The 15,249-nt window shown below is 38.5% G+C and overlaps 1 protein-coding gene across 1 annotated transcript in view; it reads right to left on the reverse strand.

Annotated features, from left to right (window-relative positions):
- FBLN5 (fibulin 5) overlaps positions 1-15,249 on the reverse strand; it is a gene marked incomplete at its 5' end in the record, with an annotated part of 86,296 nt that overhangs the window by 17,755 nt on the left and 53,292 nt on the right. The window contains one exon of the mRNA XM_074236268.1: positions 8,104-8,299. Within this exon, the coding sequence (XP_074092369.1) occupies positions 8,104-8,299 (196 nt within the window). The remainder of the gene's footprint in view (positions 1-8,103; positions 8,300-15,249) is intronic.

The following is a 15,249-nucleotide window of genomic DNA, read 5'->3' on the forward strand; positions in this document are numbered from 1 at the left end:
ACAACTAGGTGGTGCAATGGCCCTGGAGTCAAGAGGACCTGAATTCAAGTCTGACTTCAGACTTAGCTATATCACCCTGGGCAAATCACTTAACTCCAATGCCTTGCCAAAAAAAAAAAAAAAATTGAACAATTATAATATTGCCATACTGAATAAAAAAAAAGACAAAATCTCCTGGATCACTAGTTCAGATAGAACTGGGGGCCTGCTGTTTAACTCAATATAACCAGAAAGAGAAGTCAAGGCCTAGAGGGAAGCTATCTTTGCAGAATGAAGGTCAAATCTATTAAATCCTTTGAAGCTCCAGAATTCACCAAAACTGTGACTGGTAATCCTGATCATTGTGGAATTTAATCTCAAGGATCAGGAATAGGAAGAGTATTAGGAAAGTTGCAGTTCTCAGAGTGGGGACTAGAAAAAGGGAATCTCTATCAAGACATCCCCATTTATCCAATGAGGTAGGCAGGATAACATATGGATAAGCCTAGTTCTTATTGTACCTTGGATCAAATTATCTATGAACCAGATCTGTTACCCCGTAACTTAGAGAGGCTCTTCCATATTATATATTATTCATTTCTGTCAGGAGGGGAGGAATGCTGGAAGAATTGCTGTAGATTTGGATACAAATGAAGATAGGACTCTGTGTGAGTATATATTACAAGAAGAGTATGAGTCAATCAGTGGTTAATTACCCCCCCCCCCAATTTAGTGAATCTTTCTGCTAATTCATTTCAAGTAGACCTGGCCAAATCTTCTTTAAAAAAAGATTAATCAGGGCAAGTGTATTCCAAGAAAAATTCTGGCTTTGGGTCTTGCCTGAAGGAACTGACTTATTTTACCATTATTTCTGCTTCTATAGCTAAGCCAATGAATTCAATAGTTAGCTATTTTAAAGTTAAAAGAAAATAATGAAAGTCTCCAAGATCTATTAAATTAATTCTTTCATATCGTCTACTAGATGACAATTCCTTGTGAGGTAAGGGGCAGACCAATGGGCAGTTCATCCCAACAGATAAGAAAATATACCATTTAACTTAAGACGCAGAGTTCTTGGTATAAAGATCCTGAAATTTCAGGGAATTCCTCTGTTCCTAATTGGTAAACTAATCCAGAAACTTCACTATATACTAGTAGATGAAACAGTTGGCCAAAACCATTTCCAGAACCAATCATTTATTTGAACCCTAAGGCTCCCCAAACAATTAATAAACAAGCATTTATAAATATAAGGATAGGACTGATTGATTTATTCAACCCTATCCCATTTAAAGTAAATAATAAGATAATCAATCATAAGCTTTATACTCAGTCTTCAAAAGCCCATTTGATCAAGTAGAATAATATCAAACCACAAGTCTGTTCCAATTGACTGAGGAATTTTATCATGTTCTCTAGCTCCTGTATAAAGGCATCCAGTGATCTGGAATCAGAAAATTCTAAAAATTAGAATAAGCTTGACTTTCCAGTAACACCCCTGAGTAAAAAACCACCTGGAAGGGAAAGATAGGCCTAGGCTTCTGCACTGCACAAATATTCTTTCTCTTTCCCCTTCACCAGAGGACTTTTCACAGCCTTTAAAGGGTTCAGAAAATTTTGGATTTCTGATCTTCTCTTTAGTATCCTAGCATTGTCTCCCAGGACAGCAATGACAGTGTCTGCATTGGGAGCCAAGGACAAGCAGAGTTACTATGCTTAAGGGGAACTTCCTGGGTATCCTTGAATGGGAAGAAAGGACTTCCAACAACCAGAAGCAGTGGTTTATCCCTAAGCTTGAGTCCAACCATAGCCTCTAAATATAGTAGGGGGAAAATGTCACAACTCTTTTTTCCACATTACCTTAGTAAATAACCTTTTGTAAAAGTCATTTAAGACTGACTGACTAAACTAGTCTCGATAATAATCTGGGGTTTAGGAGAGGAGAAAGCATATTGGTGAGGGCTCAAACAAATTACATTTCATTATCATGCTTTACTTTTGAAGGACTCTGAGAGAAAGGTAAAATTTTACCTCAGTACCTGAGATGAAACAGTTAAGACAAGAAGTTGGAATATGAATTCTTAGAACTTATATAGAATACATTAAGTACCTTTTATGAGGCAGAAATGTGCTTAATTCTGAGAATGTAAATACAAAGAATAAGGCTATCTCCTAAAGGAACTCATTTTACAAGTATGTAACCCCTGTTTTTTTCCCTCTTGTTTGGCTTTTGGCATTAAAATATTTAGGATAACTTCTGTGTCTCCACCCCCTAAAGGTTTGGGAAATCAGGTCATTGCACACCAGAGATTAGAGGCAAGAGATAGGCCTTAAGAGAGAAAAACACACCTGGAGATGGAAGGGTGTGGGCTAGGGCGTGTCAAAAAACCAAGGTCCAGGAGAACAAACAGAAATTTGGGCTAAGGTCAAAACCTGGAGCTCACAAAGGCAGCTGATCAGGAGGACAAGGCAAGAATCATGGACTGAGTCCAAGAGCAAAAAATCCCAAGGAGGAGGCATCATTGTACAGAGGAAGGTTAGGCAAATACCATATATTGAGGGAGACCTGGAGCATCAATGGCTGATAGCTAAATTGAGACAGCATCCTTTGGTGGTGGCAACAAGGTAGTTCTGTTGTCCTCTTCTGTCTCGCTATGATCTCAACATGAGTCAGAGAGAAGGAAGGAATCTCGTGTATCTGGGATGAAACCAGTCTTTACATGGTCATGAAAAAAGGGCATGGATTGGGTGGCTAGGTGGTGTAGTGGATAGAGCGCCAGCCGTGGAGTCAGGAGTACCTGAGTTCAAATCCAGCCTCAGACACTTAATAATTACCTAGCTGTGGCCTTGGGTAAGCCACTTAAGTCTTGCAAAAAGCCTTAAAAAGGGGGGGGGGGGGGTGCTGTTGTGAAGAAAAGTAAAAGGAGTAGGGCAAATTGCAAACCTATTATGCCAGGCACACTGGCTGTGTGCTAAGCTTTAGAATTATATCACTGAATCCTTCCAGTAACCCTGTGAGTTAGGTGCTATCACAAAGCTCATTTTACAGTTGAAAAAACTGAGGCAAACAGGATGAACTGACTTCGGCAGATTCATATACCTATTTAAGTGTTTGAATTCAGATTTGAACTCAGGTCTTTTTGACTCTAGACTCGGGGTTCTATATACTGCTCCACTTATCTGGGTACAGATTTAAAGCTGAGAGGTGTGGTGTAGCACAAATCTTCCTGATACTTTCTCTCCTTAAGCTGCCATTGTGGTAAATAGTAGTATTCCTGGGAGGTCCACAGCAGTGATGTTTCATTCTGTTCCAGATACCACAAATAGCATGCACTAGAATGGGAGGGGGAAGTAAGGATAAAAGCCATGATCAGATACAATCAAGAGCTGTCTATCTGAATAGTACCTGCTTCCACTCTGCCATCACTAGAGAAGGGAAAGGCAAAAGATACATGGTTAGACATAGGTTCATAGATTTAGAGTTGGAAAAGACCATTTGGTCTATATCCCCCATTTTACATATGAAGAAATGAAGAAAAAGAGGAGTTAAATGACTTGCCCAGGGTGATGTCACTTGTGTCTAAGGCAGGATTTCAGCCTTGGTCTCTGACTCAAAGTCTAGTGTACTGACCCTTATACTTCACTGTCATTTCAAAGACTTGTATATAGATAGTAAGTGTCAGAGTTAGAATTTAAACCCATGTTTTCAGACCTCCAGAGTCAGTATGTCTTTCTAAAAAAATGACCATAGGACTGTAGAATTTAATTAAAAGAGGCTTTATATACCATAGGATAATAGCTTCAGAACCAAAAGGGAGCTTAGAAATCATCTAGCTGGGGGCGCCTAGATAGTACAGTGGAAAGAGCACTGGCCCTGGAGTCAGGAGTACCTGGCTTCAAATCTGGCTTCAGACACTTAATAATTAACTAGCTGTGTGGCCTTGGGCAAGCCACTCAACCTCATTTGCATTGCAAAATCCTAAAAAAAAAAATCTCTTTCCTCAATCTTCTCTAATCTGACTTCTTTTCCAATTTATATTTTTTTATTTAGATAATTTTCTCCATTCCCATGGCTTCAATTATAAACATGACTTCAACTATATACAAATGAATCCCAAATCTGTATATCCAACCCCAGTATCTTTCATGAACTCCATGATCCAGTTAGTGAATTCACTAGGCACACCTAGTGAATAAAGTGCTAGGACTGAAGTCAGAAAAATCTGAGTTCATCTGGCCTTGGAAACTTACTAGTGGGGTGGCTAGGTGGCACAGTGGATAAAGCACTGGCCCTGGAGTCAGGAGTACCTGAGTTCAAATCCGGTCTCAGACACTTAATAATTACCTAGCTGTGTGGCCTTGGGCAAGCCACTTAACCCCATTTGCCTGGCAAAAACCTGAAAAAAAAAAAAACACTAGTTTTGTGGCTTTGGGAAAATCAAGGTACTGCTATCTGCCTCAGTTTCCTCAACTGTAAAATGTGAATAATAAGAGCATCTATCTAGAAGCACTGTTGTGAAGGTTAAATGAGATAATATTTGTAAAAAGAACAACTAAAAATAGTGCCTGGCACTTAGAAGGCATTTAATAAATGTTTAATGAAGGACTAGTATTTTAATCATTCTTTTTCATTTGTGCTTAATTCTTCATGAACTCATTTGGATTTTTTTTGTTTGAGTTTTTTTTTATTTTTGGAAAAAAATACTGGAATGGTTTGTCATTTCCTTCTCTAGCTTGTTTTACAGATGAGGAAACTGAAGCAGACAGGGTTAAGTGACTTGCCTGGCTAATTAATCATCTGAGGCAAGAGTCACACAGCTAGTTAAGTGCCTAAAGTCACTTAGAAAAATGCATCTTCCGGACTCCAAGCCCAGCAGCATTCTATCCACTGTACCACCTACTTGTCCTAAAGTAAATAGCTTTAAATGTCATACATGGAAGTGTCTATTTTATTCTAGAAGAAATAGAAATCCACTAGAGTTTATTACTATAATAAACAAGGTGATCTAGAGATGCAAAGAGACAATGTCATAGGAATCACAAAAAATTTTATGGAATAGAACAAGAATATAGATATAGATAATAGGGAGTCATTAGAGTTTAATGAGGGGTTGAGAGGCAGTGACCTGTGTTCTAAGAAAATCCCTTTGACAACTGAGCAGAAAAATGGACTGCAGTGGGGGAAAGCAAGTCTAAGTAAGTCTTACTAGAGTGATGGCTATAAGGGTAAAGAGAGAGGGATATATTTGAGATGTGTCAAAGATGAAACTCTCCACTTTCCCATCAGTATTCTTGGTTTGCAGCACACAAAACTTCATACTCTACCCTATAAAATGATCATCTGGAATCTCATTATTAAGCTAATTGACTTTGCTTTGGATACTCAACACTTTTTCAACTGCCTCAGCCTTCTTTTCCGTTTAATTGGAGGTCTGGAGGGTGAGCACTAACTAAACCTTCACAAAGCTTTCTTTTATGGAGAGCTAGGATCTGAACTTTCCAACTAATTCATCTTTCCATCAGCTACTCCACTTGGTTTAGACTCCATACCACCAACTTAGGTAACTTCTGGCAGCCCCCCTCTTTCCCACTTACTTTTTTTGTTGCCTTTCCCTATTAATTTATAAACTCCTTAAGCACAGGGACCCTCTTTCTTAATTGTATCACCAGCAATTAGATTATAAACTCCTTGAGGGCAGGGACTGTCTCTTTCTTAGTTGTATTCCGAGCAATTAGCATCCGTTACTGATTATTGGCATTGGTGGGTGCTTAATAAATGTATACTGAATTGAATTGAACAACATATTAGAAAGGTGGAGAGAATGGGACTGAGCAATCAAGGATGACACTAGTTTTGTGAGCCTGGGTGACTAGGAAGATGGTGATATACTTGACAGAAATAGTTAAACTGAGAAAAGACTAGAGACAAAATGCAGCATTTGAGACATCTATAGGACATTCAGCTCAAGAGTTCCAAAAAGCAATTGGCAATGTGGGACTGGAACTCAAGAGACAGACTAGGACTAGATATACAGATCTAGAAATTATCTCATAAGAATTTAGAGTTCATCTAGTCTAATCCTCACATTTTTATAGGTGAGGAAACTAGGGTCCCTAGAAGGAAAATGAATTGCCCAAGGTCATTTAATTAATAAGAGGCAGGGAGCTGATAAAACACTACCAAGCATTAGATAACTACAACTATAGTTATATTTTATAGGACATAAAACATCTCAATTTAGTATTAGTCAATTTAGTCCTCTACAGACTGGATCTAGCTTATCTTTTCTAGCCTTATTTCATACCACACCATCCACATACTAGGGTGACAGATGTTAAAATTTTTATTCTTTTTTATTTAAGGTAGTGGGGTTAAGTGACTTGCCCAAGGTCACACAGCTAGGCAATTATTAAGTGTCTGAGGTCAGTTTTGAACTCAGGTCCTCCTGATTCCAGGGCCTGTGCTCTAGTCACTGCACCACCTAGCTGTCCCAGCACATACTGGAATATATATTCCAGCCAACCTGGACCACATGTTATCATCATCCTCTTCTATTGCTTTATGTTAATGTAAGCCTTCAGTCATTCCTGTGCATTCCATTGTACTAGGGTAAAACTTTCCCCCTCCTGATTCATATTATCCTTGGTGGAACTGTCCTTTGTACCTCACTACATCCTAATGAATTTGCCCCAGTAATTGTAGCTCTGGGAGAGTTTGTGATGTTTTTTAACTTTCATTCCCAGTACCTACCAGAGGTTTTCAATCTGTGACCAGCTATCACAACAGCATCTATCTTTAAAGCCTAGAAAACTGATACTTGCCTCCAGTTATATTCCAAATTGCAAATAAATATTTGAAAGATCCTCAGTCTAGAAATATCAAAATATAACTACTACAGCAGTGACCAATTCTTATAATCTTCTAAACTTTGCACCTCAAAAGCTTTCACAGACATATAAATCAATCAGAAATCAGTAGCTATTTATGGGTTTGGGATTATATGAGAAGGAACCTTCACTCTTATCCTACCATTACCTTTCTTTTTCATCATAAAAATCCCTTTTCCAGCCTAGGGGTTCATTCCAATCACTCCCACAACCCTTAAATATAATGCAAAGGAAAAGTCTCAAGCATAACAGGAAATAATTGGATAGGGAGGTCAGTAAGGAGAAAAGATAGAGAAGACATCAAAAATATCCCACAGAAAACTTGGTAATATATAAGTATGATCCTCTGTCTTGCTTCCTTTATAAGATAACAAAAAACCTTAAGGCATTATTTTCTTTGTTTGTACCATTCTACCAGCCAAATTGGAGTTACAATAAATGAACCATGTCTTCTTTGTCACAGAATCACCCAGTGTCAGAGCTAGAAAGACCTTTAATCATTATAAAACTTCACATTTATATGGGTTTAAGGGTTATAAAATACTCTCCTCACAATAGCCTCATGAAGTTGATAGTCCTATTTTACAGATGAGAAAACTGAGGCTTAAAGAAGTTAAGCTATTTGTTCAAGGTCATTTAATTAAAAAGTCGAAGACCTGAACCTTGGACCCAGATCTTAAATCCAATGATCTTTCCACTTACACTAGTTAGAGCTAGAAACTTAGAACTGGAAATGACCTAGGGACACAAATTAGAATATATATAACAAGGGATGTTGGAGCTGGCAGGATCCTAGAGGTCATTTATCCATATCGTGTCAAACTCAAATAGAAATGGGATTTCTGTAAGCTATATAATGACTTGAAAAAAAAATCACATTGTATTTTATTTTTTATTTTATTTATTGTGGTAAATATTTCTCAATTGCTTTTTAATTGAGTTGGGGTAACAATATGGAGTCACAGACTGAGAATAAAGTGACAATCTGATCTGTCCCAATTATTCCATTCTATTGATGCAAAAACTGAGAAAAAGTCATGCCAAAAATAGGGGCAGAATTGGGACTAGAATACAGGCCCCCTATTTCTGTTTCCATCATACCAAGCTATTTCCTTGCCCATCCCACCTACCCTTTGCCTCCTGAGAACATCCAAATCCATCAACACAATCCTATAAATCTTTGGTGTTTAAGATTAGAAGAACAATTGTTAATAATCATTAGAACTGAACACTTACCCTCATATAGAATTCTCTGCCCTCATTCCCCGATTTGATTTGGAAGATGTAATAAGCACCAGGATACCGAGTGGTGGCTTGCATTTGGAAGATGTCAGCAGGAACAGAACGTCCTGATACCACATCCATGTCTCGGTACAGGATAGTGAAGGGCTGGTCTCTGCAGCCAGGATTTTCAGCTGGACACATACAGCGACTTTAGGAGGAAGAAATAGCAGTATAACTATACAAATCCTCTCCATATGACCTGCTGCATTTCTTTCCCTTTCTTAACACGTTGAGCAGTATAGAAATTGAAACACCAACAATCTACCATCTGGAAGGTACTATATGGGGTCAGACACAAAGACAAAAAATGAAATCCTGTGTGACCTCAAAGAGCTTATATTGTACCAACTACAATGCTGTGAATTTAGATCCTTTCTGTTCTTGTCTCAACATTTCAATAGGAACAACAAATATAAAATCTTTATTGTCCAGGTTAACCAGAGAATATTATATTCTGGTTACTGATGGTGAGTTATATCATACAGATTATCCCTATATATTGCTTTATTAATATTTAATAGATTAGCAAAGGCAATTCACAGTTGAGGAAATCAAAGCGATCCATAGTCATATGAAAAATTACTCTAAATCATTACTTATTAGAGAAATGCAAATTAAAGCATCTCTGAGGTACCACCTCACACCTCTCAGACTGACCAATATGACCAGAAAGGACAATGATCAGTTTTGGAAGGGATGTGGGAAATCTGGGACACTAATACATTGTTGGTGGAGCTGTGAACTTATCCAACCTTTCTGGAGAGCAATTTGGAATTATGACCAAAGGGCAACAAAAATGTGCATACCCTTTGACCCAGCAATACCACTACTGGGTCTATACCCTGAAGAGATTATGAAAAAGGGTAAAAGCATCACTTGTACAAAAATATTCATAGCAGCCCTGTTTGTGATGGCAAAGAATTGGAAATTAAGTGAATGTCCTTCAGCTGGGGAATGGTTTAACAAACTGTGGTATATGTATTTGATGGAACACTATTGTTCTATTAGAAACCAGGAGGGATGAGAATTCAGAGAAGCCTGGAAGGATTTGAATGAACTGTTGCTAAGTGAGATGAGCAGAACAAGAAAAACATTTTACACCCTAACAACAACATGGGGGTGATGATCAAACTTGATGGACTTGTTCATTCCATCAGTGCAACAATCAGGTACAATTTTGGGCTGTCTGCACATCTGTGTCCAGAGAAAGAATTTTGGAGTTGGAACAAAGACCAAAGACTATTACCTTCAATTTAGAAAAAAACTATTATCTTATGTAATTTTCATATCTCTTATACTTTATTTTTCTTCCTTAAGGATATGATTTCTTGGGGCAGCTGGGTGGCACAGTGGATAGAGCACCAGCCCTAGAGTCAGGAGTACCTGAGTTCAAATTTGACCTCAGACACTTAATAATTACATAGCTGTGTGACCTCAGGCAAGCCACTTAACCCCATTTGTCTTGCAAAAAAAAAAAAAGGATATGATTTATCTCTCATCACATTCAACTTAGATCAATGTATACCATTGGATGCAACATAAAGACTAACAGACTGCTTTCTGTGGGTGGTGGGGAGGGAAGCAAGAATGGGGGGGGGGGAATTGTAAAACTCAAAATAAAATCTTTTTTAAAAAAAGATTTAATAGATTAAAACTGCACTAAGACATTGGGGACATTCTGTAGAGTAAACCTAGTTGACCAGTTTTTTAGAACATAGATAAAAATTTTTTAAAAAAACTTACTACTATAAGTATTCCCTCCACTGATGCAATTTACAACTCATCCAAGTCTTCTCATCCCATACAGTGCTTTTCCATATCTTTCAGGCAATACCCCATAGAAGTTCTTCCCAAAGAACTAGAGGCCTTCCTCTGATTTTTCAACAAAATTCTTCCTTCAGTGCTTCACTGTGGCATGGAAATGGTTCCTGGGCTTTCCGCAGTTCTGCCAGAGCAGAATAAGCTTTTCCAGTCTGGAAAAGTTCCAGTCACAGTTTTTAAAACAGACTATGTTTGCTATCCAAGGACCAGTCTAGCTATGTGCAGAATATTCTCATTAGGAGGTTAGTCATTCTAGGATCAAAAAATAGATTCTTCATCACCTTCCACTTAAATAATTTTTTACATCTAATATTTAATTCAATTCTCATAACAGCCCTATTTTTATGAACTTAATGTACAACTTCTTTGAACTTTAGTTTTCTGATATATAAAGAAGGGAATAATAATCACAGAATTTCAAAATCTCTGAATTGGAAGGGACCTTAAAGTCAATTGTCTCCAACTTATCTTTAAACCAGATTTCGAGATTGTGGGGGCGGAGCCAAGATAGCTACATGAAGGGATCCAGTCTAAGGAGCTCTCTGATAAAAACTCATAAACTAAACTTTCAAGAGACAGAACCCACAAAGGGACCCAGTGAGGCAGTTCTCCTACTCAAGGTAACCTGGAAAAGAGCAGAAAGGCTCTGCTCCCCGGGGCCGGAGGGGCAGCCGCCAGAGGGGTGGCCCGCCAGAGCAAAAGAACTTCAGCCTCCCGGAGGCAGCCCCAGGGCACTGGGAGCCTCAGCTCACAGCAGTGGGGGAGTCACCTGAGGACAGAACCTCACACACTGAGACCCTTGTGGGAGTGTCCCAAAAGCTCAAGAAACACCCCCAAAAAACAGGCTTAGGCTGGGAAAATGAACAAAGAAACAAGAGGAAGACCATTGAGAAATATTTTGCAAATGAGCCCAAGAAGGATCAAAATACTCAGTCTGAAGATGAGGAAGCACAAGCTCTTGCATCTAAAGAATCCAAGAAAAACAGAAATTGGGCTCAGGCTATGATAGAGCTCAAAAAAACCTTTGAAAATCAAATGAGGGAGTTAGAAGAAAAACTGGGAAAATAAAGGAGAGAGATGCAGGAAAAACATGAAAATGAAGTCAGCAGCTTAGTCAAGGAAATCCAAAAAAAATGCTGAAGAAAATAGCATGCTAAAAAAACAGCTTAGGTTAAATGGATAAAACAGTTCAAAAAGTTATTGAGGAGAAGAATGCTTTAAAAAGCAAAATTGGCCAGATGAAAAAAGAGATAATAAAACTCTCTGAGGAGAATAAATCCTTCAGACAAAGAATAGAATTCAGGGAGATTGATGAATTTACCAGAAATCAGGAATCAATACTTCAAAACCAAAAAAATGAAAAATTAGAAGAAAATGTGAAATATCTCATTGAAAAAACAACTGATATGGGAAACAGACTTAGGAAAGATAATTTAAAAATTATTGGAATACCTGAAAGTCATGATCAGGAAAAGAGCCTTGACATCATTTTCAAAGAATTACTACAGGAAAATTGCCCTGATATTCTAGAAGCAGAGGGCAAAATAGAAATGGACAGAATCCACCGATCCCCCAGAGAAAGAGATCCCAAAAAAACCAACCCCCAGGAATATTATAGCCAAGTTCCAGAACTCCCAAGTCAAAGAGAAAATATTACAAGCAGCCAGAAGGACACAGTTCAAATACCATGGAGCTGCAGTCAGGATCACATAGGACTTAGCAGCAGCTACATTGGAAGCTCGTAGGACTTGGAATACAATATACTGGAAGGCAAAAGAGCTTAGAATGCAGCCAAGAATGCACTATCCAGCAAGGCTGAATGTCCTCTTCCAGGGAAAAAGATGGACTTTCAATGAACCAGGGGAATTTCAAAGGTTCCTTTTGGAATGGCCAGAGCTGAACAGAAAGTTTGATCTTCAGATGCAGGACTCAGGTGAAGCATGGAGATTGGAGGAGAGGGGGGAAATATGAGGGACTTAAGGAGGATGAACTGCATGTATAGAAAAATGATACTGATAATATTCATATGAACCATCTCAGAGCTTTTATAGTTGAAGCACAGGAGAAAGCTGAAGTCGAAGATAAAATATGGTGTAAAAATGGAGTAAATAAGAAAAAAAGGGAAATGGAATGGGAGAAAGAAAAAGGAGAGGGGGAATAGTCCAAGCTATTTCACATAATAAGATTTTTTTTATTACAATGAGCTATTGCAATGATATGGAAGGGAGGAGGCAAGGGGCAATGAGGGAACCTCTGCTCTCATCAGAGATGGCTAGGAGAGGAAACAGCAAATATACTCAATGGGGTATAGACAACTGGAGTAAGAAGGAGTGGGGAGCAGGGGGAAGGGGTGGGGATGTGAATAAAGGAGGAGAGGATGGACCATGGGGGAACAGTGGTCAGATATAACACATTTTCTTTTTTTACTTCTTGCAAGGGGCTGGGACTGGATGGCCTGCACAGGACCATAGGGCCAAGTGGATGCTGGGCCTGAGGGGTGGTATGGGGGCTCAGGGCTTCTTGGCCCCAGGACCAGGGATCTGTCTGCTGCGCCACTCAGCAACACTACAGCAGAGTCAGAGTGAAAGGAGAGAGAAAATATAGTACATGGTAGTGGAGAAATAAGAAAGGAGGGAGTTGCAATCAGTAATGGCAACATTGGAAAAATATGGAAGTAACTTTTGTGATGGACTTATCATAAAGAATGTGATCCACTCATGACAGAGTTGATGGTGTTGGAACAAAGACTGAAACACATTTTTTGTTATTATTATTTGGGGGAGGGTGCAGGGCAAGTGGGGCTGGGTGGCCTGCCTGGGGCCACATAGCAGGGTGATCATTGGGTGTCTGGGGCCGGATTCGGACCCAGGTGCTCCTGGCTCAGGGGCCAATGCTCTGTCTGCCACCCAGCTACCCTTACTATTATTACTATTTTATTTTATTTTTGGTCTTTTTTTTTCTTCTTTTTGGTTTTTGCAGGGCAGTGGGGATCGGGTGACTTGCATGTCACATGGCTGGATGATTATTGGGTTTACGAGGCTGGATATGGACTCGGGTGCTCATGGCTCCAGGGCTGGTGCTTTGTCCATTGCGCCACCTGACCATACCTACAATTATTACTATTTTTTTTATTTTAATTTTTTTCTCCCCCCTTTACTTTTTTGCCCAAGCAAGTCTATCTATATTCATGGGGGGAGGGGTATTTTGTTTACTTGTAAGCAAGTGTATTTTATTAATGTAAAGAAAAACATTTGTACAAAATGAGAATAAAAAAGTAAATAAATAAAAAACCAAGATCTCTTTTGTCTCATCTTTGAGGAGCAGTCAGTCTGCCTCTTCTTAAAGTGAAATCTTTAAGAAAAGTCCATGAAGGGGCTCTTTGACTCTAGAAATAGACTGTTCCTTTTTTAAATTACTATTTTTTTTATTACTTTTGGATCAACCTGTTATCTACTCAATGTGGGCAACTCCCTCCAATGGTGCAGAAGGCAATCTAGTTTTGCCTTTCCATGAGAGATTCATCCAATATGCTAGAAGCCTTGTTCTAGATTTCTTGGCATTATGGAGGTAGAAATGGGTTACATGGGCTAGATGGCACAGTGAATAGAGTGCTAGGCCTGGAGTCTAGATGATTCTTCTCCCTAAGTTCAAATCTAGCCTCAGACACTTACTAGCTGTGTGACCCTGGGCAAGTCTCTTAACCCTGTTTACCTCAGTTTTCTCTTCTGTTAAATGAACTATTGAAGGAAGTGGCAAGTCACACCAATATCTTTGCCAAGAAGACACTAAATGGAATCACAAACAGTTGGTAATTACTGAATAACAACAATAATGGAGTTTATATTGATCATTCCTTACTCTAACTAAACTTCCTTTTCTAGACATTCTTGTTTTTTGATGCAATTTCCTTTTTATCCTCTTCAATTATATTGAAAATGTCAATATTTATATGCTTCATTTTATCCAGCAATATGTGATATTGTTTATTTAAAATAACATATTTAAAACAATAGCATATAAATTAGGTCCTTCCTTCTGCCTTTCTACCACTAAAAGCCAATTTGCATTTTTCTGTTTCATGTTTTGCTTTGACAAAGGAATTTATCACCTAATGGATGGCTCATTGCTACCTAGTCCTATCTTCCCTATAATGCATTTATAAAAATTAATATTTTGAAACTAAGAGTAAATCTTACAATTATTTCAATTAAATTTCATCTTATTAGATTCAATCCAACATTCTCTATGCTTGAACTCTCCTAATTATATCATTAAATATGTTGGTTCTCTCATGAAAAAGCATAACTAGATTGCCTTCTGCCCCATTGAAGGGAGTTGTCCACATTGAAGAGATAATAGATTGATCTTAGTATCGAAGTAATAAAAAGCAATAATTGGCTGTGTGTTAAGCAGACTTGAGTTCCTATCCTGTCATATTCTTCACCTGTCTGAATTTCCTCATTTGTACACTTAAGATGGAGATTTCCATGTGGGAGATGACTTTCCCTAGCATGTGAGTAGGACTAGCCTTTTGCTGTTGCCTATGTAGGTAGAACTAGTCATGTCTTTAAAATTACTTAACTAGAGCAGTGTTGCTCTCTTTCTGGTGATAAAGGGGTGTGTGTGTGTGTGTGTGTGTGTGTGTGTGTGTGTGTGTGTGTGTGTGTTTGTGAAAATCTTGCTCACCTACAACATGGGTACCACACACTAAAACTTTGTGTGGGATGAAGGGGGAGTGGGGTGTGGAAGACCCATTTTCTCCTCCCCATTTAGACCTGAATATGGCTTGTGATTTTGATCTGTTTCAACACAGACATACCAGGCCAGATATTGTTGGAAACCATGAAAGTCAGGGTCCTGCTATACAAGACCAGGGGTGTTTTGAATCTGTAACTTGGTGAAACTATGCTCTGTAGAAAGTGAGATTCTAATCTCCTTTCCCTTCTCAGAGACAGAGGGAAAGTAAGGAAGATTTTGCTCCCAGCTACAAGAAGGGGGAAGTCTATTTTTTTTTTGTTATATCCACGAAGCAAACATTTCTTTTTAAAGTTTAATCTGATTTGGTACTGGTGGAGAAATAGTGGTGGATCAGCGGAATAGATTATATACACAAGACATGATAGTTAAGGATTATAGTGATCTACTGTTTTATATACCCAAAGACTTTAGCTTCTGGGATAAGAATTCACTATTTGTCAAAAAAAGGAAAACTGGACAATAGTATGGCAGAAAATAGGTACAAAGCAAGTGGCTAGGTGGCACAGTGGATAAAGCACC

This window comes from Macrotis lagotis, chromosome 4, assembly GCF_037893015.1.
Source record: "Macrotis lagotis isolate mMagLag1 chromosome 4, bilby.v1.9.chrom.fasta, whole genome shotgun sequence".
NCBI lineage: Eukaryota > Metazoa > Chordata > Mammalia > Peramelemorphia > Peramelidae > Macrotis > Macrotis lagotis.